At 32.3% G+C, this 26,945-nt stretch overlaps 1 protein-coding gene across 6 annotated transcripts in view; it reads left to right on the forward strand.

Moving 5' to 3' along the window:
- Positions 1-26,945, forward strand: part of Psme4 (proteasome activator subunit 4) — a 98,382-nt gene that overhangs the window by 32,388 nt on the left and 39,049 nt on the right. For all 6 annotated transcript variants that reach the window (XR_013428986.1, XM_078029175.1, XM_078029176.1 and 3 more), the window contains 20 exons: positions 132-195; positions 715-789; positions 1,986-2,108; positions 4,098-4,190; positions 4,845-5,110; positions 7,801-7,987; positions 8,932-9,021; positions 9,811-9,875; positions 10,079-10,229; positions 12,233-12,331; positions 12,545-12,614; positions 13,077-13,144; positions 13,887-14,102; positions 15,128-15,285; positions 16,347-16,442; positions 23,471-23,526; positions 24,947-25,003; positions 25,223-25,278; positions 25,368-25,466; positions 26,862-26,924. Coding sequence is in view for 5 of the 6 variants with exons in the window: in XM_078029175.1 (XP_077885301.1) it covers positions 132-195; positions 715-789; positions 1,986-2,108; positions 4,098-4,190; positions 4,845-5,110; positions 7,801-7,987; positions 8,932-9,021; positions 9,811-9,875; positions 10,079-10,229; positions 12,233-12,331; positions 12,545-12,614; positions 13,077-13,144; positions 13,887-14,102; positions 15,128-15,285; positions 16,347-16,442; positions 23,471-23,526; positions 24,947-25,003; positions 25,223-25,278; positions 25,368-25,466; positions 26,862-26,924 (2,152 nt within the window). In the remaining variant the exon portion in view is untranslated. The remainder of the gene's footprint in view (positions 1-131; positions 196-714; positions 790-1,985; positions 2,109-4,097; positions 4,191-4,844; positions 5,111-7,800; positions 7,988-8,931; positions 9,022-9,810; positions 9,876-10,078; positions 10,230-12,232; positions 12,332-12,544; positions 12,615-13,076; positions 13,145-13,886; positions 14,103-15,127; positions 15,286-16,346; positions 16,443-23,470; positions 23,527-24,946; positions 25,004-25,222; positions 25,279-25,367; positions 25,467-26,861; positions 26,925-26,945) is intronic.

Genomic DNA, 26,945 nt, shown 5'->3' on the forward strand with positions numbered 1-26,945 from the left:
TTTCAGTATTATTTTTTCTAGGTTGTGTAGTTATCAGTAAGAATAATAGATTTAAAAAATACAATGGATACCTGGCTTTGAACCACTTTCTATAATCACTTGCTATTCATAACAACATTTTTCTTCTTCAGACTTTGGTTTGATGAATTAATTGGCCTTTGGGTTTCAGTGCAAAATCTCCCACAGTGGGAGGGGGTGAGTATCCTGTTTTTCTTGTTTTTTTATGTTTTTATTTGGAGATAAATAGATCACTTGACAAATAACTTCAGTTTGTTAGAATTTCGATTAGCAATGTTATGATCAATTCTTTTTTCATTTTATTTACTATTTTTCTAATAAAAGTAAACATCTGCTTATCAATATCTAGGAGTATATATTACAAAATGCATAAAGTATAAAAATATTTTCTTTGTAACCTACACTAGATAGTGCTGGACACATGATGGATTTTTTTTAAAAAACATTTTATTGGATTAAAATTTCCTTTTCTGTTTTGTATTGTTGATGATGTTTTGTCATTTTTTTTTTAGAAACATTTTAGATGCCAAATGAGTGACATAAATCAGAACTTAAATTTGGAGATTTTTTTTAAAAAATCTGTCAAATTATCCTAATGACTGCTAGTAAGAACAAATGATTAAGGGGCAGGACTATGATATTTTAAAGCAGCAAGAAATACTCTCCTTAACTTTGTTTTGTTTTGTTTATTTTCAGCAACTGGTAAATCTCTTTGCTCGATTGGCTACAGATAATATAGGGTACATAGATTGGGATCCATATGTACCAAAGGTAATTAAGAACATTTTAACATATATACAACAGCACTGACAATCAACTTTGTATTGTAAAGGAGAAGTGTTTTTTGTATACTAATGCCCAGTGGCACATAAATTTTTTTTTTTTTGGCTCTTAGTAAAAATAGAGATGAGCCAATCTTTTCAGTAAGCAACTGAAACATCAGGGTATCAAGAGTACATGATTTTTGTCTTTGCTATAAGGACATGAACTATAAGTTTCAGAGTGAGTATAGAAGTACTAAGTATATTAAGGGTGTCATGGATTCATACCTTTGAAAGCAAATTTTGGGCATTATATTTGATTACTACTATTAAGGGGTTACACACTTTTTAAATCACAATATATATTTTTCTATAGTAAACTAAGGTAGAGTGTCTCTAGGTTCAGGTGTTTCTTAATATTGCATCTTTGATATTTCACCTGTAGAATTACTTCTGGAACATTAGTAGGACTAGAGATAAGACATCCAGGTGTTTTTGATGTATACACTGATGTTAGAACAGGACTGGAAGTAAGAGAAAGGCTGTGGTTGCCTTGGTTTGTTCTTTCTCTTGCCTTTGGCTATTAAAACTAATTGAAAGGAGAAATACTTCCCCCCCACCTTTGGGCATCCATCAACGAAGATATAGATTTAAAACATAAATTTAATTGCATTACAATGAAATTATTGTGTGACTGATTAAAATACAAATACTTAAGGGAAAAATGAAGCTAGCATTAAAATTTTGAAATAGGAAAGTAATTGGCTAGAGATACTTAAATTTTAGTTGGTGGTGTTGTGCATCCTGGGCGTGGAACAGGAGCATAGGAATGATAATTTGTGTATGTGTAGAGAGAGGCAGGTGGGTAAAAAATTTTCATGTCTAACCACATATTGTTTTGCCTTTTTATGTTGAACTATAAATCTCATTAATTTTGGGAGACATGGACACAGCTGATTATCATCCTTGTGCCTGTGACCTATGTCATATGGTGTATCTATTAATATTTATGTATTGTTTTTTAAAATTAAAGCAAATGACTAAACAATTATAATGTTGCTTAAAGACCTCCAAGATGAGATGAGAGTATACTCAATATCACTAATGTATAGCACTAAGCTATTTAAGAAATTAATTTTGATACCTTAAGTTTTTATTCTTAATTCTTATCCTTTAAAAAAAAACTTTCCTTTTTTTTTTTTAAAGATATTTACAAGAATTTTGAGAAGTTTGAACCTCCCAGTCGGAAGCAGTCAAGTGTTAGTTCCAAGATTTTTAACAAATGCTTATGATATAGGCCATGCTGTGATATGGATCACTGCCATGATGGTTTGTAATAAATAAATTTGTCATCTCTATTTTGCCTTAACCATACAAAAAATTGAAGTTCATGTTTGTAGTTTGGTTGGTCACTTGAATCTTGGATATATTGTTTCTTGCTTGCTTGTTTTCATGTTCTGAGGATTGAACCCGGGGCCTGGGGCTTGCTAAGATTCTTGGATATTTTCTTATGTTGTTCATTTCTGATGATGTTCATGTATATGAGATCTAGAATGTAGTCATAATCCACCATTTGTAAATCTTCTTAACCAATGCATCTTACAAATAGGATGAAAAGTTTTGAGGAATTCAAAATGTCAAACATTTTTCACAGATGTGGAACCAGACTCAGATAAGATACTCTCCCAAGATAGGATTATAACACAGAACTGACCAGAAATCCCATTATTCTTTCATTGTTAATATTCACATAAATTTTTATTGAAAACAAAATTTTACAATTATCTTAGTGAAGGGAAAAGTATGAAGGATCAATTGATTGTCATCATTGAAGAAAATAAAAAATATGTCATAAGTTTAGATTTTGGTGTCATCTCAGGAATGCAGTTTTAGAACAACTATGATTTTCTGACGTTGATAAATTGCTTCTAGAGCTCTCTCCTTGAATTGTTCTGTTAGACATCATTTTTGTGGAAAAGACCAAGTGATTGTTACAAGCTTATAGCAAGAAATTCAAACTCCCCGTTGTTCTTACCATTTTATTGTTAAGAAGAGAAATCCCATTTTCCTAACATTCAGTAAGAGATGAATACAACAACTACATGTTTGCTTACTATCTTATATAAGCAATAAGGTGAAACTCACTTTTTGGGAGCCACAGAACTAGATGGTGATTAATGTAAGCCTTGAGTTCATTTTGCTCTGCCTTCCCACACAGTTCTCATTGGTGGCTACATTTTGTGTTAAATATAAAAATAAAATTAAAAAAAAAAAAAACTGGTCATGGTGACACATTCCTATCATCCCAGCTGCTAGGGAGACTGAGGCAGAAGAATTGTTTGAGACCAGCCTGAGCAACAATAGCAAGACCTATCTCAAAATAAATTTTCAAAGGGTTCTGAGGATGTAGCTTGGTGGTAGAGTGCTGGCCTACCTGGGTTCAGTTCCCATTACTGGAAAAACAGCCCCAGCAATAAAATCTATAATGCTAATTATTGCCAGAAGTTTGCAGATTTTTGCATTTTGCTATAAAATTATTATGGTCTCTGGCCTATTCTAGATACTGGATTTAGAAACATGAACATGGATTTCATTTAGCAGCTAGTCATGTTTCTAATATAATTTGACATTTTAGTTTACTTTTGTGCTGTGTCTTGAAAGGTCACCACAAGACAAAGATTTTAAGTTCAAATTGTAGTTCTCTATCAACTTGATAGAAGAAAGCTATCTTTTTTCCCCTCATTTTCCTTCTAATTTATGTTGTTTGATTGTTTGTTTTGGTAATAGATTGAAAAATAAAAATAATTTTCTTATTTGAGTAAAAAATAGGGCCCAATATAACAAGTTTGGACATTTTAAAGCTTTGGAAGTAATCATAAAATATATAACTACATTTATGTAAAGCATCCCTTACCATTCCAAAGGATGAGGAATTCACTTAATGATTCATTTAAGAAATGCCTTAGGTGCTTCATATTAGCCATCATTAGTTATTTTTGGATAATGATCTTAGTAATAAATTTTAGTATGCATGTTATTTTACTTCAGAACTCTAAAATATATTATTAAGTTGAAAAATATACTTTCCCCCCCAAGTGTTTAATTTAGTTGCTTTTATTTTTAGTAGAATGTTTTAAATTGCATTCGATTCATTGGGGAATTGTTTTGATCCTTATTTAGAGATAGAATTGATTTTTGTCATCAGTGTGAAGGTGAACCACATTATAGATTTGTATATAGGCCTGGGCCTGTTGACCCTGTCTCCTTTTTTTGCAGTGTAATGTAGATATTGACATTTTTATTCTTTTATTTGAACAGGGTGGACCAAGTAAGCTAGTGCAAAAACACTTAGCTGGTTTGTTTAACAGCATCACATCTTTTTACCATCCTTCAAATAATGGGCGCTGGCTGGTGAGTATGTTCAATTTGATCTATAGTATTTAAAAAATTTAAAAATATGGTCATACTTAACTATTGCCTAGTAAGTCATTACTTTCATAGAACATACAGAAATAAGACATACTGCTATGGGTTACTGATGACAAACTGCCATATTTTGCAAAAGACAATAACAAAAATGCCATAGGATCGTCTTTTCTATTTTATCATGTCAGCAGATTTTTTTTTTCTTTTTTACTTCCTTAAAATGGCTTTTTATGCAACAGAAAATTTATGTGGTACTAGAAATTCTTAAAACTAGAATTTGAAACTCATTTGTATTTTATTTATTTGGTACTTGAGAATTGAGCAAGGGACCTTTTTATTTTTATTTGGAGACAGGATCTCGCTAAAATTACTGAGGTTCTTACTAAATGCTGAGACTGGCCTCAAATCCGTTGAGTCACTGGGATAACAGGCATGCACCACCATGCTTGGCAAAACTCATTTTTTATTAATTGTTCTCAATATTTAATTAATAGTGTTTAATTCTGTACAGTTTTGCAGTAATCTTTATATTTAGAGCTGTTATTTCAAAAATCCTTTCTTGAGTGGATAGAGAAGAGCCATAAATATCTACAAGAGAAAGTTGCATCTACCTAGAACTTTTTGTTTCTTTGTTCCCAGAACAAGTTAATGAAACTACTTCAGCGATTGCCAAACAGTGTTGTTAGAAGATTGCATCGTGAAAGATACAAGAAGCCCTCTTGGTTAACTCCTGTGCCTGATAGCCATAAGCTTACTGATCAAGATGTTACAGACTTTGTACAATGCATTATTCAGCCTGTTCTTTTGGCTATGTTTAGCAAAACTGGTAGTCTAGAAGCAGCCCAGGCTCTGCAGAATCTTGCACTCATGAGACCTGAGTTAGTAATACCCCCTGTGCTTGAAAGGTAAGTGCTATACCTGTTTAGTGGAAGGTTCAACTATAGCTCTTAGTCTTGTTATCTGTTCCTTTTCCTTTCTCTGGAATCTGTTTTGCATTTTCAGGGCTTTTATCTATTTTTAGAGGAGAAACAAGAGGTTTTAACATGATTCGTAACTTGATAAAGATTTATTAGGGAGAAAAAAATGAAAGGGAAATGAATAGTGTAAGTATTTTGGATATCTACATATGATAGTTACCAGTTTTTTTTTTTCATAAATTAAGATCTATTTTTTTCCTTCAAAATGTGTCACTGAGTATTGAGAATGTGAGAATGTGGCAGTGAATCAGTGATGATAGGAAAATTTCATTATCTTAATTATTTTCATGTATTGTATAATCTTTGGTGTATTGTATTTATAGTATAAATTTGATTGCATTCATTTTATTTTGTGTGTTAAAACAGTATCTTAAGTAGCTCTCTAATTGCCTAGTTACTCTCACAAACTAGGAGTAGTGTATCCTAAGAAGGAGATGTAGTTTTTTGAGTGTTCAAGAAATTATTACTTCAGCTTTCTATTAAGCATCGTCTTTTTCTGCTGCCTGAACTTGAACCTTACTGTTTTTCTCTAAAAGGTAAAAGGAAACATGTTAGTTTTTGGATCCCAGAGTGATCTACAATTGAATTTCATAAGAATTTATGTAGGGGTCCTTAGTGAAGGAATCCAGACCACAGTCTATTTGAACCTACTGTTGAGTCAGGATATGTAATATAGTCACAGTTACTTAAACACACTATTTAAGATATTTACCAAAATGTGGCTCCATTACCTATACATTTCAGTTGCTTTATGATGCAGTTTCACCCTGTTTTCATTGCAATGAATATTCAAGTTAGGTTGTACCTTACTTTCTCAGCCTCATTTCTTTGGAAGTGCTGGGAGTGTAACTGAGAGCCCCCACCCAAATACATTCTAGGCAAACACTGTACCACTCACCTGGTGTACATGTCTTAGAACAATGAAACTCTTGAACTCATAGAAGATAATTAGTAAATGGTATAGAGAAGGTGACAATTTCCCCTATCTTCAGTTCACAGTGTCTTTTGCTCCTTGATCTCTACTGGGTAATAGAAGCTAACAGTTATGGTAGGTTCATTGATGTTCCCTAGGGAGGAGGGACTTCAGCTATTTTCATACCTGAAATTTTGGAGGAGGATTTCAGTGTTTTTTACTTTTCCTTTTTTTTTGGTACCCAGGCTTGAACTCAGGGGTACTCTACCACTGAGCCACATCCCCAGCCCTATTTTGTGTTTTATTAGAGACCAGGTCTCACTGAGTTGTTTAGTGCCTTGCCGTTACTGAGGCTGGCTTTGAACTCGCTATCCTCCTCTCAGCCTCCTGAGCTGCTGGGATTAAGGTGTGTGCCACCGCACTCGGCTTACCTTATTTATTTTTGGACTGAGTAATTATGAATAATGAGATAAAGTATTTTGTAGAAGGAACAAACTTTATAAACAAAATTGTGTACATTGGTCACATCTTTCTTCTTTAGTTCTCAATGTTTGGATAAATTTAATATATTGAGCAATATTGTGTGTTTAGCCAAAATGTCATTTTTTTGAGACTTTGAACTGTAATTCTGTGCTGTGTTGTGACATGACTTATTTTTAGTTTTTTTTCCTTTTATAAATGCAGAACTTAAAATAAAGCTGTAAGCCCCACATGGTAGTGTACACTTTAGAGTTTTGCATTTCCAAAGATTCTTTAGTGTAATGTGCTTCCTTCATTTTTTACAATAGGACATAGGTTTTTTATTTTTTTTTAAATCTTAGTTATAAATTTCCTTCCTTTCTCCACATAATACATAATGAAATTTCCCATATAAGTGGAATTTAAAATAACTATATTTTGGATACCCCTGCCTTCTTAAAATAGATTGATATTGTTAGCTTTTAAATATTTCGTGACCATTTGTCTTTTTTTTTAATTAAATCTTTGTTATCAATTCATTAGTTACCTTGTTATTCACATTTGTCTTTGTCTTATTCCCCACAGTTCTCTCCCTCTAGTGCCAGTAATATTATCATGTTTTGTATAACTGATTTGTGATTTTAAGCCTTTTTAAAAAGAGCAGGTTACATTTCAGTGAGATTGTATTTCCTATAAAAATGATGAGTGGGTATTTGTAACTTATTCCTGTATTTTAATTTATTATTATTATTATTATTATTATTTGGTACTGGAGTGAATCCAGGGGCACTCAACCATTGAGCCACATCCCCAGCCCTTTTTTGTATTTTATTTAAAAACAGGGTCTCAACTGAGTTACTTAGGACCTTGCTAAGTTGCCTCAACCTCCTGAGCCACTTGAATTATAAGCGTGTCCCACTATACTCAGTTTCTAATTTATTATTCTTAGTTGAACCATTAGGTTAGTATAATGTGGATTAAGGTGGATAAAATAACTCAAGTCCATTAGTTTATTCTCTTCTTCATGTAGAATTTGCATGGATAGAGATGACAATAATAGGGGATTGGAAAAAGATGAACCAGACTATACTTTTTTGTGCATGTACTTTTCCTTTATATGTGTGATTCTATTAACATTGACGGCAAATTTTCACTCAAGATACTCTGTTGATTTATTTTTTACATCACAATGCAGTATATGAATTTAGTATATTTAATGTTGTAAAATTCTGTTTTCAAACTGTAGAACATATCCTGCATTAGAGACATTAACAGAACCTCACCAGCTCACAGCTACTTTAAGTTGTGTAATTGGAGTAGCCCGAAGTTTGGTATCAGGGGGCAGATGGTTTCCTGAAGGTCCAACACATATGCTACCTCTGTTGATGAGAGCATTGCCTGGGGTGGATCCAAATGACTTTAGTAAATGCATGGTGAGCATATTGATGATTTTTTTTGATTCTGTGTTTATATTTTGTAAAAGAACATCTTGAATTTAAAATCTGAAGTTCTTTATAACACCATTCATCATAAAATCTGTTAATGATAACAGCATTACATATGTTGGTGCCTAAGTTTAGATTTATGAGAAATTGTTGTAGCTTATACCTTCCTTTGTTACGTAATTTCCCATAACCTATATATATTTAATGATAGTAAGAGGGTTTTTTTTTTTTTAATTTTTGTTTGTTTGTTTGTTTGTTGTTTTTGTGGTGCTGGGAATTGCATCCATCCCCAGCCCTGATCATATGATTTTTTAAAAAAATTTTTTAGTTATATATGACAGAATGTATTTTGGCCAACTACACATATATAAAGAATAACTTATTCTATTAAGTTCCCACTATTGTGGTGATCATAATGATGTTTTAAAGCTCATTAGGTATTTACTATTTTTCCTTAAACAGATATTTTTAAAACTACCCCATGTTTTGATCATTTACCTTTTCCTTCATCTATCAGCATAAAGGGAATGTGAAGAAATATGCCAACTTCTGCTTATATACAGCTAGTGTCATTTTTCTCATTTTCCCTTTCTGGTTTTCTAGGTTCTGAATGAGCATTTTATTTTTACCCTTAGTTAAAATAGTATTACACTTGAGGTGGAAAACTAAGCAACTTTTCAGTAACAAAAGATTGGAGAACTTTGTGCCTAAACCTAATAAGTAACTATATGGAAAATAAATTTAGTACAACTTCATTATTGAAGTGACAGCCAGTTAAGTTTTGGGTACTTAAAAATGTGAAATTCTAAGGGAAAAATATTCAGAAAGATTGTTTCAGTATTTCCCTCAAGATAATTTTGGAGAGGTGAGCATGCTTGAAGTGAAATAAAATTATATGATTAATGTTGAAAATTTTTTGCATCTTCCCACAGATCACATTCCAGTTTATAGCAACATTTTCTACTCTGGTGCCTTTAGTAGATTGTTCATCTGTACTGCAGGAAAGGGATGACCTAACAGAAGTAAGGATGCTGTCTGGTTAAAAATTATTAAATTCATTTTTAATTCTTAAAGCATGTGCGTTCTTAATGTATATTAGATAGTTTTAAAACAAACTTGGATAACTCTACAAAAGTTTCATTTACTAGAATGGTATAAATAAAATGCCAGACTATCACTGGGTAAGATAGTCTATGTAGCACCTACCATAGGAAGTGGGTCAAAGTTTTTTCTATCAACCTAGGAATAAACTTTCCCAGTATTGGCATCTAATGAAAAGAGACTTTGTGGGGAGGGTTATGGTGTTTTTTTTTTCATAACTATTTTCTGTATTATAATCATGTTAATACTTGATTTGCTTCATTTGGATATCAAGTAGTGAGACACCATTCTTTTTATACTAGCAGTTTTAACTCATTGGTAATAAAGTTGACTACTTTTTTAAAAAAATATTTATTTTTTAGTCATAGTTGAACACAGTTCCTTTATTTCACTTAGTTTTATGTGGTGCCAAGGATCAAACCCAGGGCCTCGAGTGTGCTAAGTGAGCACTCTACTGCTGAGCCACAATCCCAGCCCTTATGTTGTTTTTGACCCTTGTAAAATGTGTTAATTACCTTTTGTTTGGTTCCTAGAAAGTAGTGGATTGAGTTGTTCTAAATTGATGTGTGATTATGGTATTGTTTCTCACAGTATCCAACACAATAATTCAGTGTTAAATCTGTTTTAGGCCATAATTGGGTTTTGTTAGTTCAGAGAAAAAAAAAAATCAAAGGCTATTTGTAATCTCTCTCCACATTTGGGTGTTACAGGTGGAACGAGAACTATGTTCCGCCACAGCTGAATTTGAAGATTTCGTCTTGCAGTTTATGGACAGGTGAGCACCAGCTAATAGCTGAGGCTTGTCTTTCTTTGGATATTTGGAAAATAGCTGTTCTACCCTAGACAGAAATTTCTCCCTATCACTTGAAAAGTGATAGATATTTAATTTGTTTAAAAAAAAAAGAAGCTTATCTAACTATCATCAAATGTTAAACCAGGTTTTAGTTGCTAAAATTATATTTTGTATGGATTATTTAGATGCTTTGGACTTATAGAAAGTAGTACATTGGAGCAAACAAGAGAAGAGACCGAAACTGAGAAAATGACTCACTTGGAGAGTTTGGTTGAATTAGGTCTGTCTTCTACGTTTAGCACAATCCTCACACAATGTTCCAAAGAAATATTTATGGTAAGAAGATTATTTTTTTAGTTTTATTTGATGTTTTAGAATTGAGTGTCAGTTATTTTAAGTGTATATACCATGCCAGATCCCTTTCTATACTAAGGTTTAAAAAACCTATACAGTTGGTCCTTAATATTCACAAATTTTCAATTTGCAAATCTTCCCACTTGCTTAACTTTGTGACCCCCAAATCAATGCTTTTGTGAGAACTGGTGTAGAATGACCAAAAAAATTTGAATTAATTCATACACGGTCCTGGCCTAAGGTTGAACAAGGCCACACTTTACATTCTTTTTCCATTCTTCTAACATAAACAGGTGTCCTTTAAACTTTTTAGTGCCATATTGGTTTGCATTTTCATTAGTGATTTTGCTGTTTTAAAATGTTAAAATGGCCAGGTATGGTGGCATACCCCTGTAATCTCAGCAACTTAGAGAGACCTTGTCTCAAAAAGTTAAAAGGGCCAGGGATACAGATCAGTAGTACAGTGCCCCTGGGTTCAGTCCCCAGCATGGCAGGGATGGTTAAAAATGGTTCCCAAGAATGTAATGCTTAACTAAGGTCTAGTATTCCTAAGCCTAAGAGTTGTGCTGTGCCTAATGGGAAAAAAATAGGCATGAGTTTTATAGTTGTTAACTGTGAGTTCAATGTTAATGAATCAAAAATAAGTATTAAATGAGTGTCCATAAACAGATACACATCAAACAGGTTTATGTACTGATCACTTGACAAAAATGTTGTGACCAGAGGCTCACAACAACCTAATGCTATATTTCTCTTAGAAGTATTCCCAGCAACTTTACAGAACATAACTACCATGAATAATGAGAAATGACTATGTTGTAAAAATTTACAATTAAATATAATTAGAAGAGAAGTTTTGGGAATTATTTATGCCATCACATGATCGAAATCATATCCTTTGAATAAATGGGGGGTGGTGGTAACTGGGGATTGAACTCAGGGCATTCGACCACTGTGCCACATACCCAGCCCTATTTTGTATTTTATTTAGAGACAGGGTCTCAGTGAGTTGCTCAGAACCTCACTAAGTTGCTGAGCCTGGCTTTGAATTTGAGATCCTCCTGCCTCAGCCTCCCAGGCTGCTGAGATCTAAGGGTATGACCTGGCCTTTGAGTAAATTTTGACAAATTAGAAACAGTTGTCCCCATAAGGCATTTGATATTTGATACTGGTTGGTACCTAAATTTTTACAGTGTGGCCTTTAAGAATACTCTTTATGGGGCTGGGGTTGTGGCTCAGAGGTAGAGTGCTTGCCTAGCATGTGTGAGGCAGTGAGTTCGATTCTTAGCACATAAATAAATTAAATAAAGGCCCACCAATAACTTAAATAAAGACCATTCTTTATTTGTACCTCTTTTTTTTTTTCCCTCTGAGATTATCACTGTTTAACATGTTCATCCTGGCTCAGAGCCAACTGCCATCCAACTGCATGGTTACTAAGATTATGTTAGTATAAAGAAATGAACATAAATCATCTCTTGTTTAACAGAGTAAAAGTTGTTTATAGTTTTCAGCATTGTTAATCCAAGTTTAGAACTCATTTCTTCATTTAGCCAACAAGTACAAATTCTGTAACATGATTATAAAATTAAACAGGCAGCTTGAAGTCTTTTTAAAGCAGGGTTAGTTTTATAGTTGTTAGAAGGACAAATTTTAAGTGTTAAAATACTCCAGAAATTTCCACTTTTTGGGTTAACTGTGGTAATTAAACAGCATTTGCTGCTATTAGCTACTGTTTTGTTCATAGGGTTTTTGTAGCAAGTAAAATATTATTCCTTAAATGTTTTGTTCAAGTTAGGATTGTCTTCACAGATTGTTCTTAGACCTGAATGTAACATTATTAAGCAAATTGTATAAAATCAGATGGCTACTTGCTTACTTGTTATTTTTAGTATATTTATCATTTTCTTTTATATTCCATAAGATGTTTAATTTTCTTAAAAATGATGATTAGGCATTTTCATTTTTTTAATATATCTTAACAGGTGGCCCTTCAGAAGGTTTTTAATTTTTCTATTTCACATATATTTGAAACAAGAGTGGCAGGCCGCATGGTGGCAGACATGTGCCGTGCTGCTGTAAAGGTGAGTTTAGTTATTTTGAACTAATGAATTAATGTCTCAATAATCAACAAGTTTGTGTGGTTAATTATTTCAGAAGTGCTTGTATTGAAAATACATAGTGTGTCAGTAGCTGCTTACAGCCCCCCTTCGCCACTAAAAACAATGCTAGTGTATATTTTGTGACTGTTAAATGTTTGCCTTTCATAAAAGTTATTTTTGCAAATATGTTTTCAGTGCTGCCCAGAAGAAGCTTTGAAGCTATTTGTTCCCCACTGCTGTAGTGTTATAACTCAACTTACAATGAGTAAGTCATAAAATTAATATTCTATGTCTTTACAAGTCCAGATATATTTTTTTCTTCAGTTTTAGAACTCTGTTAATGAAAATATATTCCTTGAACCTCTGCAGCATTTTACTCTCTTTATTTTGGGGAAGGAATTGCCTCCCCCAAAATGACTCATCCTTGTTGGCAGGTAGCTTAGCAGTTGTACTCTATTTAATTAATATTTATTACTTTGTTAAAATATCACTTATTCTTTGAGAGAGAGAGAGAGGCAGAATTCTTGTTTGGTATGTGTATTTTTCTCAAGTTTATTTTCCACCTCCTGAGTTGCTATGGCAGGCCTCAAACTTGAGATCTTCCTTCATCAGCCTTTGAAGTCACTGGGATTATAAGTGTGTGCTACTGCACTGGCTAATTGAAATATTGTAAAATTATTTAGTCATATGCATATTTTTTTCATCTGATAGTATTTTGCTATTTTAGATGATGATGTGTTGAATGAAGAAGAGCTAGATAAGGAGTTACTATGGAATCTTCAACTTTTATCAGAGGTATTGTAAGTTTTTGGAAGAACACATTAACATGCTTTTAAGCCCTTTCTGAAAAATTGATTTTAAAATGTGGAAAGCCAAAAGTTTGAAGTTTTTTGATATAGCTTGAAAAAGTCAGAACTCTCCTTTTATCAAAGAAGTGTACATTTTTTATTACTATTGCAATAGTACTAATAACCTATTTGAGTTTTTATTGATTAACTCTGGTGTGAACAACTCATTAATTGAAAAGTTTTTTGGAATCATTCAGATATAAAATTTGGCCATCAGTCAAATTTCAGTTTCCATTATGAGACAGTTCAACAGTTTAAGTTTCATCTCTTAAAAGATAGATACCCATTCTTTTTTCTTTTCCCATTTCCCCTTTTCATTTTTCTCTTTTCATCCTCCCTTTCTTCTTTCTCTCCTTCCCTTCTTTGTGGTACTAGGGATAAAAGCCAGGGCATTATATATTCCAAACAAGTACTCTACCTCTAAGCTACATCCCCAGCCTGAGATAGACCCTTTTGAAAGGAATATTATTTTGGCACATGAAAGCCTAAGCTCAGAAAATGTGTTTTAATGTCCAAAGAGAATTAAATTATTAGAATACAGTTAAAATGGCAATTCTAAATTAAACTCATTTTTAAGAAGCACCATTTTAAGGCTACTTTAGTGGCCAAGCACTGAACTTTGCATTAATTATTGGTTGTTGATCTTTTAACTAAAATATCTTCAACTCTTCCCCCCCCCTTATTTTTAGATCACCCGAGTGGATGGGAAGAAGTTGCTTCTTTATAGGGAGCAGCTTGTAAAGATTCTCCAAAGAACCTTACATTTAACCTGTAAGCAGGGTTACACTCTGTCTTGTAACCTTTTGCATCATCTTCTTCGTTCTACTACACTTATTTACCCTACAGAATACTGCAGTGTACCAGGTGGCTTTGACAAACCTCCTTCTGAATACTTTCCTATCAAGGCAAGCATTTTAAATAATTTAGGATATAAGAATAAATTGGCTTCATTTCCTGACCAATTCAAAATGTGTTTCTTTTCTTGTATATAGATATATCAGTTTTTTGTTTTAAAATAAATTATTAAAACTATTATTATAATGTATTAAACTTGTGTCTCACTTCAAATAGAGCTAAAACTCTAGTTTTCTGTTTATACATAAAACAACTTGGTTTGCCATGTATAATTCTGTGTAATTTTGTTGTTTCACTAACTAACTGCACATAAACTTGCTGTCACTCTTTTAATATAATGTTAAGTGGCTCTTCGAGGTGAATTTTCTTTTTAAATGGTACTGAGTATTGAACTTAGGGCCCGTTGCATGCTAGGCAAGCGCTCTGTCACTGAGCTTACAGCTTTTTAAATACTTAATTTATGTATTAATAAATAAATTTTGTGGCTCTGGGGATTGAACTTCGACCTTGAGCATGGTAGCACTCTACCACTGAACTCTACTTCAGGCTTTCGCAAATCTTTCATTTTGTGAGGGTGAGGGTGGATAGTAGGGATTGAATTCAAGAGCACTCTACCACTGAGTTACCTCCCCAGCCCTTTCATTTTTTGAGATGGGGCTCTTCTGAGATTTACAGTCCTGCTATCTCAGCCTCCCAAGTAGCTAGGATTATAGATGTGTGACATCATGGCCAACCCCTAGCTCCCAGTCCTTTTAAACTTTTTTTGGGACAGCCTCTTACTAAGTTGCCAAAGCCGGCCTCAAATTTGTGATTTTTCTTCCTCAGCCTCCTGAATCACTGGGATTACAGGTGGGTGGGTGCCACCACACCAGCCCTGTGATCCGTTTTTTTGTTTTTTTTTTTTTACAAGTGGTAATGAAAGTGTGATACAAGGTTTGCGATGTTTACGGTGATATGCCACTCTCTTGGCATATTATTTGGTTAGGTTTGGATTATTTCTTTGAAGCCCTTTAAATCATATTTAGACATGTTTATTTTCAGCTTCTCAAGGTAATTAAGAAATGTTCTTTTCTAGGATTGGGGTAAGCCTGGGGACTTGTGGAATCTAGGAATTCAGTGGCATGTTCCATCTTCAGAGGAAGTTTCTTTTGCCTTCTATTTGTTGGACTCCTTTCTTCAGCCTGAGCTCGACAAACTTCAGCGTTGTGGGGATGGAGAACTTGAAATGTCTAGGTTGGCTTTCTTTTATAATCAATCAGTATCATTTAATTGCGATCTAAAAGAATCTTTATGCTTTTCTCTTTTCTGTGGTCATATCTGATGTATTTATATTCACTGTTTTGAAAACTGCCATAAATGTACTTAAAAAAACATTTGAAATAGTGTGGTACAACAAAGTTGAGCAAGATTTAAATATTTTAAAAAGAAAACTCAGGTTTTTTTCATCCTAATTTGTAGTAGAAACTGTTTTTTGTTTAGCAATTTGACTTCTTTCTTTTGAAAGTGTGTAGATATATACCTTTGAAAGAAAAGTCCCTTTTTCCTTGACTGAGTTTAGATTTTGTTATTTCTTTTTAGTAATTTACATTGTTGATGTTAATGTTATTTAGACAAATATTTCTGTGATTTTTTTTTTTTTCTTGTATAGGTGTTTAACAAGAAATAGTTACTTTGAGACCATTAGACTTTAATAGTCTAAATCTTTGAAAGGTTTTTTCTTGGGGGGTACTTGAGATGGAATCCAGAGGTGCTTTGCCTCTGAACCACATTCCCAGCCCTCTTTATATTTAAATGGAGACAGGATCTAACTGAGTTGCTTAGCTCCTCAAGGCCCTGGGTTCAATTATCAGTCCCCAGAATGGGGTGGGGGGTGGTAAGGATTAAGCTGGAAGATCTGCAGTGCTGTTTACCCCTATTATATAGTAGTGGTTAAAAGAGGTGATTAAAATTAAGAGTCACTACACTAAGGACAGTTTCACTTGTTACTATTTAGAGCCTGTTTAAATGCAGGTGGGTCTAGTATTAACAATAAATATATTTAATTGTCCAATATTATTTGAAACAGAATTTTTTGGAGGATCAAACCCAGGGCCTTGTGCTCTCTAGGTAATGCTCTGCCACTGATGTACATCTGCGGCTTTAATTATCCTATACCTTTAGTTAAGTTGGTAAACTGAAGATGTAATTTTATATATCCCCTTTTGATAAAGTTTGTATGTTTTAAGACTCTAGAAGTCTTAATGAGAATTTTGGAATCTTCTAAAACATGATAATATTTTTTTCCTCTTATCTAGAGATGATATTCTACAGAGTCTGACTATAGTGCACAACTGTTTAATTGGCTCAGGGAACCTCCTACCTCCACTGAAAGGAGATCCAGTTACTAATTTGTAAGTAAAAATAACTATTTATTTAATACTGTTTTTCCATTTGGCATACATTTTAAGTTTGAGTCACTTAATGACCTACTGATGGTGTATTATTGCTATTGTTCCTGTATTACTTTAACCTTTTTTATTCGTAATTGTTAGGTCAACAATATCTAAGTCATAATTTAGGTCTCTTTTAAAGCCTTTATTTAGATTTTTATAATGATATCAAAAGAACAACTGGATGTGAGTGAGTTAAAAAGTATCGGTGTGAGCTGGGTGTGGCATCGCATGAATATAATCCCAACAGCTTGGAGGCTGAAGCAGGAGTATTGCAAGTTTGATGCCAGCCTGGGCTTAGTGAGACCTTGTCTCAAAAATAAAAAGGGCTGGGACTAAAGCTCAGGCCTAAAGTATCCCTGGGTTCTATTCCTCGTACTGGCAAAAAAAAAAAAAAAGAAAGAAAGAAAGAGTGGATATACTCGGTTCATCTGTTAGTTTACTGAGTTACTAAGTAAATACTCTTTCTCTAAAGTGGGGGAGGGAGGATGCTTCTTTCTTTTGCCTATAGTCAACATTGCTTTAGAATTTTATAGCACAAAAATACATGGAATGTTTTTAATAAAAATTTCTTCAGTATTATGAATTTGAACTCTGATTTTAATTGCTTTTCAGCATTCTACTATTATGAATTTCTCAATTCATTCTTCATGCTACCATTTAAGCTGAAAAAACTGAGTTAGAATGCAATCAGGATGTGATAGCTTAAGTTTTAGAAGTAGATAATTACTAGTTTCAGTAATCTAAAGATCTTCATTTTTCAACATCTTATTACTGAGCAAGGTTGAAAATCACATTAAAAGGGGTAAATAACTCTTCAGAATACACAAGGGAGAAGTATTTGCTGATTTTGCAACAAAAATCTTAAAAAAGCTTCAAGGAGCTGTTTAAAAATATAGTTTACTTGTCTTTTTCATATTTTGTATAGACATTTTTTAGAGTCATAATCTCTACTGCTGATCATTCCTGGTTTCTATAATTCCCATTCATGACACTCTGAAAACTTTGTATGCACAGCCATTAAACTTTTTAGATTATTTATTAAGTTTAAGAAGATGTAGGGTCATTTTAGGTTAAGGAAAATTGTTTTAAGTTTGCCTAGGAATTTTTTCAGATTCTTAAAATAACTTTTGGGTTTTATGAGTTTTATAATTGAAATTATATATATAATTTATTGTTTATAATTGAGATTATATATAAAACTTTATTTTTAAAAATAGATTGATTTTTAAAAATATTTCAAAAATAAGAGGCCTATAGACATTTCTTTGATCCTCCCTTTTCATTCCCCTTGATGATCTTAGTGTAAAAATAATAACTTAATCATTTTATGGCATGTAAAAAGTTAATTTAGTAACAAATTTAGTATATCAGTGAATTGAGTTCTATATGAAATTATTGACGGTGAGAATCATGGTCATTTAAACCAATAATATATGTAAGAGGAAAAGCACGTATCTTCTGGGGTAGAAAATTTTTAGTTTTGAATGATCATCAGGATGCAATTGCAAAAGGGTCAGCCAAAGATATTTATAGGTTTTCCTTGTTATTAGGATATTAGGTCTATTAGGATATTGGTCTATTTATGTCATGTGCACTATAATAGTGAGCAAAAGTGAAAAATCTGTGTCCTTTTAAGTAAGTGTTCATTATGACAGAAGTTCATGTATTTGATTATTTGTTATAAAGCCAATTAGATTTTTTATATAATGAAATCCATTTTCAATAAGGAAAAGACTATATCCTGAAAATTTTAAATACCATAGAATAAATAGTCCATATTACTATTCATTATAAGCTATGAAATTGTTACTATATCTTAAACAGTTTTCCCAAAAAAGTTGAAAAGGAAAGATAAATTTAAATGGAAAATTTTTGTGTTTTAAAATCTTCTGTAATATAATGAAATCATATTAAATATTCAATAACATAAATAATATTATATTTAAATGCATTTTAAAATAAAAAATATAAAATATTTTCTAAACTTCAATATTTATAAGTTATCAACTAATATATATTGTTAAGGTTTTTTTGTAGTTACTTTATGTAGGCTAATTATGTAAAGTAGAATGTAAAATAAACAATCCTGTCTTTTCATTTGAATTGCCAAAAGAGGGAGTTTATAAAGTCTTCCTTTAACTTTTAAGTAGGTCTTAACAGAATTCTTTCCATTTTATAGTTTGTGTCCTATATATAACATTTTAACTTTTTTTTTTTGAAGAAGTTTCATAAAAATAGCCTTTAAAATTTCTAAAATGCTTATTCTACTATAGTTTAATACTTGGTAAAAACCTACTGTCTAGCTTTATTTGAAAAAAAAATCTAATAAAATAAGTGATCACTTCATTGTTCCATGATATAAAATTACACTGCTTGGTGGGAAGAAAGAATATGTGTAGTATAATTCATAGATTTTCCACAGGTCAGTTTAAAACAGAAGAGAAGACTTGACTGAGGACATTACTTACTCCATAGGAACAGAGGACAATTGTGCTAGATGGGAGAGCAGAGGATGCATATTTGTTATGAATGCTAAAGTGTAATGCCTGAGATGCCTAAGAAAATACCTCGTTAATGACAACTTGATTGTGGAATTATGAGATGCTATTCGTCTTCTGAAAAATTAGATCAGTTTTGAGAAGTACATAGCACTCAAGTATTTTTTTTTATTTAAACATTTATCATTTAAGTTTTAGTTGGGTAAAATATTCTAACTTCTATAATTACTGTCAGTCAGATTAGTCAGTATTGTTTGCCTTCTGTATGTATTTGTAGTATACTCGTTGTCTTCTGGGAAATTACAGTAATGATAAGGTAGAAGCTTAGTTTACTTTTGGGTAAATCTAATTTTCGTTCCTAATATATAAGTATGTGGTGTGGTCTTAATCTCCTTGTTAGGGAGATTACTACTAAATTTGAAAACCTATTTTATGTGCTTGTGTGATTGGAAACTGACAAAAAATTAAAAGCTAAATCCTGAGTATAAAAGCGAATGACCTACCTAATGGTGTCCTCATTGTAATTTTGGGTCTTTAGCAGTGTAGAGTTACTAAATTCTTGTTCTTACTATAAACTTACAGTGTTGTCAAGTATGGGTATAACAAGGATCTTGAGAGTAATCAAGGGTAAAATTTTTTAGTTTAGTATACCTTAATTTAAATTTTTAACAGTTTTGTTAGATACTGTAGGTTGCTGAATTAATTTTAAAGTGGAATCTCCCTATTTTGCTCTTGGAACTTTCAGTTAATTTTTTTAAGAGAATTGTTAGGGGTATAATTTATACTCATGGTTCTACCTTTGTAGTTGTGGAAGTTGGATCATGTCTTTCCAGGGTAAATATAGGAGTTTTAGACACTTGCCTTTAATTCTGAAATTGTCATTTTCTCCTTTTTCAGTCCACTCTTGTTTAATCTCTTGAGGCCTAATCAGCTATCACAGCAATACACAGAACTAACATCTTAAAAAAACAGGGTTACTCAAGGTAGAGGAGTTACCATTTTCATCTCAAAATACATCTTTACTTTGTGCCCCCTTTTCTCTGATAGATCTATTAAATCATTCTTAGTTAAATTATTCTTAGGCTCTCAGTTTTACTAATTTTTCACTAAAAATAAATAAATAAATAAATAAAATTCTTAGGTCTAAGAGTGAGACCAATTCATTGATATGTGAAAGGATGTGTTGCTTTTGCAATGAGGGGCAGGGCTAGCTAACCTCTCTTGGCACCTCCAGGAAACTACCCAGCTCTGCTGGGGAAGCTGCACACAGAAAAGGAAACAGTTACTACTCCACGGTGAGTAACCCTGTTTTCTGCTTATTTCACCTTCTGACTGTTTTCATTGATTTTTTAAAAAAGCTTTGTGTGTCAGATGTGGAAATAGTTTCTATTTTGAGAGTAATTTTAAATCTTCTAGTATAAAAAGTTTCTCATTCCTTAACAACCCTTTGTTCACATGGTAGAGTAAGAACCAATTGTGTTTATGGCAGTGATTGATGCTCAGGATTGAATTGGGAACAGAACACAGAAATAGGCCAACAGAGGCTTGTGAGATACTTGTATCTTTAAAGGGGGGAAAAATCCTGTTAGTGAATTGGTTTTATATCTTTAGTTTGTTTTCATTTGGTAAGGGAGGGATATTTGGGGAAGGGTAAGATGTTCTTAAACTTAGAAACAGGAAAAATTTTATATTATTGCATATAGCTGTTAACACGCCAATTTACTTAATCTTTATTTGTGTTTTTTATTTGTATTATGTAATTTGCTTTTGTGATTAGTTGATCCTTCCTTTTTTTACCATGCTCTCTTTCTCACCAGTGATTATTCTACTCTAACCAAATCTAAAGAAGATTGCCATCTAGTGATACAAATAACACAATAGTGGAAAATTCATAAGTCTTTTAAGTGATTCAAACATTTTAATCCATATTGTTATAAATTGGGTGGTCTGCTACTGTCTAGGAGCTGTGAAACTGGTTTAATATTATTATTGTGTAGATGGTATTATTTATAGTATTTTACCTTGGAGTTATTTTTTAGAATTTTGTTTAGTTCAAGAGGTCAAATGATAGTAGTTTGAAGACGTATGATGGTATTTGACTTAAATTATAGATGCTACTATACCTTTCAATCAGAACATAGATCTGCTCTCCAGCAGTCTGTTCAGCTAAGAATATATACATAAGTGATAAGAGTAGTTTTATTTTTATTTTATTTATTTTATTTGTGATGTTGGAGATCAAACCCAGGGCTTCAAACATGATAGACAAGGGCCATACCACATACTAGATCCCTATTCCTAAAACAGTTTTAAATATCAGTGAGTACATTCTAGGTGCATGTTGACTTCTAGGGCAGCCACAAAGAAAGAGAGAGAGGGAGGGAGGGAAGAATATATATGTATATATACAAATTTTTCATATATTTCTTGGGTAATAGAGATTTCTTCTACAAAATTATTTGATTAAAGATCAGAAGAAATATTTAATGTAAATATCTATTTATACTTACTAACAAATGTTTGCTATAAAACATGCCAATGCAGTTGGTGTTTAATTAATTTGGGGTAGATAAGGAGATCAAATTAAAACTGAATCTTAGATAAATTGGCATCAAAGTAACTTGTGGTAGATGAGGGAATTATTGAAATATATATCTGAACATATTATCTATAACTATAAATTTCAGGTTTTTAAAGCAGAGGAAGTAAATATTTTAAAGTCATGTACAAGGTGCTATCTTTTGAAAATAGCATAAATGAAAATTTCTTGAAATTTTCTGATTGGAAGTTAATTCAAAGCGATATGTAGATTAAAGAAATTAGCATTAGGCCTCTTAGATGAAACTTGTTTTGAATGTGATTACAGTATTGGAGCCAGAAATACACTTCACATGTTTTTATTGTATGCATTTCAAGTGATAATATTAATGATAATCTTGTTTGATATAGAAAAAAATTTGGAGACTAATGTACTATAGATTGCTTTTTATTCTTATTTGTAAGAATAATGGGACTGATTAAAATTCATGCTTGATTCAGTTACCTATGGTATTAGGTATAATGCTGGGTGAGATAGACTTGTATTTCTATTTTAGAAAATCATTTAGGTTTGTAGCAGCAGTGAAGAGGCATCCATGACAGTTTGTGCTCTAGCAGGAAAGAGGAGCATTTACTCTGAGCACAGATCTTTTCTCTTAGATAGTGAAATCTAATTTCAGTAGACTTGAAGTTCATTGTAAAAGAAACTGATTTTACCTTTTAGTAGATAGATTTTAGATATATTTTTGGATTATATTTACAAGATGCTTAATTTTGCAAGTTGCCAGAGATTGAAACTTCTTAGAAGTTTAGTAAATTTGAACGTAAAAGTCTCAGAAAAGCAAATTAGCATATTTTACAATAAAGTATTAGTGAACTTTGAAGTGAATTAGAGAAAAAGAAGCCATTCTTTGTTTTACTCTGTAGTTTGGTTTTGAAACCTGGGAAGGTGTTACTGCTATCCTAGGCACCAGATTATGTGAGGAACATATTTAAATAACTGTCATTTATGTAATCATAACGTTTTTAAAATAGAGAGAACTCATAACTCATTTAATTTTAATACTTTGGCGGGGGTATGTTGGGTGTATTTTCATGTTAAGAGCTGCACAATTCATTGATGATGAATAATGATAATATAATTTCTATTTATTAATTAGCCTTGTATTGGACCTGCTCTCTTCATGCTTCTTTGGTGTTCATATCCATGTTCCTCCTTTTAGAAAGCATCATCTTAGTTTAAACCCAGCTATTAGATTGAATCTTATTATTTTGAAATAAAATGTTGAAAATGGAAGTATACTGTTCATTGATGAAAACATATATTTCAGATGCATAGATTCTTATTCTCTGTTCACATACACAAAAGGTGACTTTTAACCTTTTAATGATTTGACTAGCTGCGTCTGGTTTTGATAACATTCTTTGTGGGAGATCTTTAGGAAATGCAGTATTTTTATATGTCAGTTTCTTAAAAAGCAGTAGCATTTCACTGTAGATATTAGGACATATCCATTTTTGCTAGTTTTAAAAGGGAGATAATAAGTATATAAAATTTTTCTGCTATATGTATATACTGGAATAAAATTTTGAGTTTTAACCATTATTATATAATTAATAAAGCCAAAATTTCTTTGTATAAATGTTTATCATCATCAGATTTAAGCTTTTACATTTGAATATTGAATTAATGATATTCTGTTCCTTTTGGGAGATGAATTTTTTACCCTGAAGACACTAAGTTTACATTTTCTTTAATATGGTTCTTACTGAAGTAGACAGCATTACTCTTCAGAAGTTCAAAGAGTTGAAATATTAAAGACTGGAAGTCTTTGTGTTAAAAGATCATTATCTTTCTGTTAATTTAAATATTTTAGTGATGAGACTTTTCCCCTTTCATCTCTTGTATTGGTATTATCAATAAATGGAAGCACTCTTGTTTCTATACAGGGTACCAAGTATGGTGTCCTTGGAGGAGACGAAGTTGTACACTGGACTTGAATATGGTATGTGAGCCCTAATCTGAGTGAAAATGTGAGAACTATTTTTGTCTATTAGGATTAAAATTGAATAGTTTTGTAATTTTGATTTTCTTAAACTTTCTTTGATTCATAAAATGAATGAATTTCACAGTAATCATTTTTGGGTGAAAATGGAAAATTATATAAACAATAATTCATAAAAGATAGAAAATATGTGTTAGTAAATATGAATACTTTTTGAGCAGACAGGCATGTTTTCCTATATCAGACGGTTTACTTATGTTTAAAATTCTTCTTGAGACTGATACACTTGATGTAAATGATAACATTATGACCCTTATTTTCTAATAATCTTTGTATCTTTCTGTCAAAGTAAATTACATTTTTATTTTACGTGTATGTCATTCTGGGGAACAAACCCAGGGCCTTGTGCATGTTAAGTCAAGTGCTCTACCAGAAGCTACACCTCCAAATGTTAGATTTTTTATTAATACATATGTGAAACTGGGCTGGGGATGTAACTCTGTGGTAGAGTGTTTGCTTAGTATGTTCAAGACTCTAGATTCAAGCCACAGTGCCTAATTTTTCCCCTGAAATAAAGAATAGACTAAATATTTTATGTGTTAATAGTCTGAATCCAACATTAACAGAAATTTAGCACACTTCTGTACAGGTAGATTATTACTAGAATCATTTACATACATTAATTGATAAAATAAATTTGCTTGATTTGGGGTCAAGAAATTCTGTACATTTGTGTTTTCTAGTTAGTGATTAGAGCATTGGAAATACACACAGAGATGTGTCTTTCCTTTTCCATCTTGCTTTCTTCACCTTCCCACTAACAAAGTTTTATAAGCTAGTCATATTATGATATGTGGAATGTTCTATAATGTACAGGGGATTAAACCTGGGGCATTCCACCACTGAACTATACACTCAGCCCGTTTTATTTTTATTTTGAGACAGGGTCTTGCTGATTTTCAGAAGCTGACCTTGAACTTGTTATCCTCCTGCCTGAGCCTCCCAGGTTTAAACATGGCGGTTTTGAAAGTTATTCAGTGTCATGACTAGTCATTAATCCAACTGTGATAAAAAGCACAACCATTTGGATTTTGCCTGAGTTTATATTCATTTCCTTTCTCTGTGCTTCTCCCTCCTTTTTTTCTAGTTTCTCTCCCTGCCACCCCAGTACTGGGGATTAAAACCAAACAAAGTCCTAGCATGTTAGATAAATGCTGTGCCACTGACCTATATCTGTCAGCCTTTTTGTATTATTTTATTTTCAAACAAGGTGATCCTTCTGCCTCAGCCTCTCTAGTAAGCTAGCATTATAGGTGTGGGCCACCATGCCCAGCTTTATACCTTAACACAAACTGTTGATATGAAATTCAGTAGTCTGAGGAACATTCTAAAGATCCTTCTCTTGTTTTTAAAAAAACAGATCTATCCAGAGAGAACCACCGAGAAGCCATTGCTAGGGTCATAAGGAAACTTCTTAGTAAGTATATATATGTATATATATATAATATATGTGTATATTCCATTTATCCATACTAATAGATGTTTATGAATTTAATTCTATAGCATTTGCTTTTGTTTAACATATTATTTTAAACTGTGAGCATATTGGGCAGTGTTTTCTTCCTGAATCAATGGATTGGGGTTCTTCTAGTAATTTAAAATATTTTAACCAAATATTTTTCTTTTCCCTTTGTAGACCACATACTTGATAATTCAGAAGATGATACCAAGTCATTATTTCTAATCATAAAGGTATGTTTTCCATATTATAGTTCTATAATTAATATGATCATGCCTACCTTCATGATTTGTAAATAAAATTTGAAATTCTTTTGACACAGATTGTTGGAGACCTTTTACAATTCCAAGGATCTCACAAGCATGAATTTGACTCTAGATGGAAAAGTTTTAACTTAGTAAAGAAATCAATGGAAAATCGGGTCAGTATTTTCACCTAAAAGTCTGAGTAAAATTTTTTTTTTTTTTTAAGAGATGCTTACAAGCCCTAATTTGTGTATTTTTATTTATCATACAGAAGTTGTTTCCCCTAGAAGTAAAAATGGATTTAAAATATTGCATAAAGGATAAAAACATTATGGTACAGATCACATGAATCCTAAAAAATAGTGTATTTTACTAATTCAGAATCATCTGTCAATTTCCATGATGGTGAACTCTCCATAGGAATTTGGACAACAGCATTTGGGCTGTCTTGTGAGAATGTAAAGAAATAAAAAACTAGGAGGAATTGTCCACAGGCATGAACTTTGTGTAATCTGAGGAAGATACATCTTGTGTTGTATTTGAGCTCCAGTAGAAGTTATTATAAGCTTCTCTGGGAGCACAGAAGAAAGAGAACCTAGGTGGAAAACTGTTCATAGCAATGTTCTTCTATAGGAGACTTTTACTGAAGTTGAATCTATAAAGCTTGTATATTAATTGTTCTAGCTGTTGTAGACAAGCAAATGTTCTTCCAAGAACTACGTTCCTAACCCTAAAAGTTCTTTAACTATCTAATTTTAATATTAAAGAGATCAATATTCAGTTCACTGAATATTGGAAAGCTCTGCAACCTCAGTGAAAAGTAAATACTAAGAGATTGAGAGTAGAAACTGAGAGTACAGTTGAATCATAGGCAAGATGAAAAAACAGAGTCTGTATCTAGTCACTGGTATTAGGATGGAGATAAGTGTGTTTTGAAAAAGATAGAATTATGGGTACTTTAATGTGGTAAAGCTATGAGTAATAATCTGAGTCTAAAGTGTCTTATCTTTGGTGACTGGGTGGAAGATTGTGTGGGCAAAAGCTTACATGATGATTTTTAGAAATATAAAAGATATATTCCATAGTATACCTATGCACTTAACAAGAAGGGCTATTCATAGATATTAATAGAATTGAGCAATTTTCTTGAAAGGCTGCTTTTGAACTTTCAGTATTTAAATGAATAAGGATCAACTCTTGTTCTCCCATGCATGGGTTCTCATTAATAAATGGTCAGAAATAAGCAGCCTATTTAAAAGGGAGAGATTTTTATTAGCCATAAAATTAATTGAGATAATATATATAAAAGCCTAATGACTTTTTTTTATTTTTTTTTGGTGGTGCTACGGGTTGAACTAGGGGCATAGCACATGCTAGGCATGCTCTCTACCAGAGCCACATCCCTAGCCCCAGGCCTAATTACTTTTGAATGAAAGAAATACCTTTACCAAGCACCTGGCTACCCATGGAACTTTTTTTCAAACTAAGTTTTTTTTTTAAGTATTCAGAGGAATTCATTGTTGAAGTCATTTAGGAAAAAATGTTCAAGTGTTTACTACTTTATTTTCTAGCTTCATGGGAAAAAACAACATATCAGAGCACTATTGATTGACAGAGTAATGTTACAGCATGAGGTAAATATCTTTTTCAGTCAT

Source organism: Ictidomys tridecemlineatus, chromosome 12 (assembly GCF_052094955.1).
Source record: "Ictidomys tridecemlineatus isolate mIctTri1 chromosome 12, mIctTri1.hap1, whole genome shotgun sequence".
NCBI classification, from domain to species: Eukaryota; Metazoa; Chordata; class Mammalia; order Rodentia; family Sciuridae; genus Ictidomys; species Ictidomys tridecemlineatus.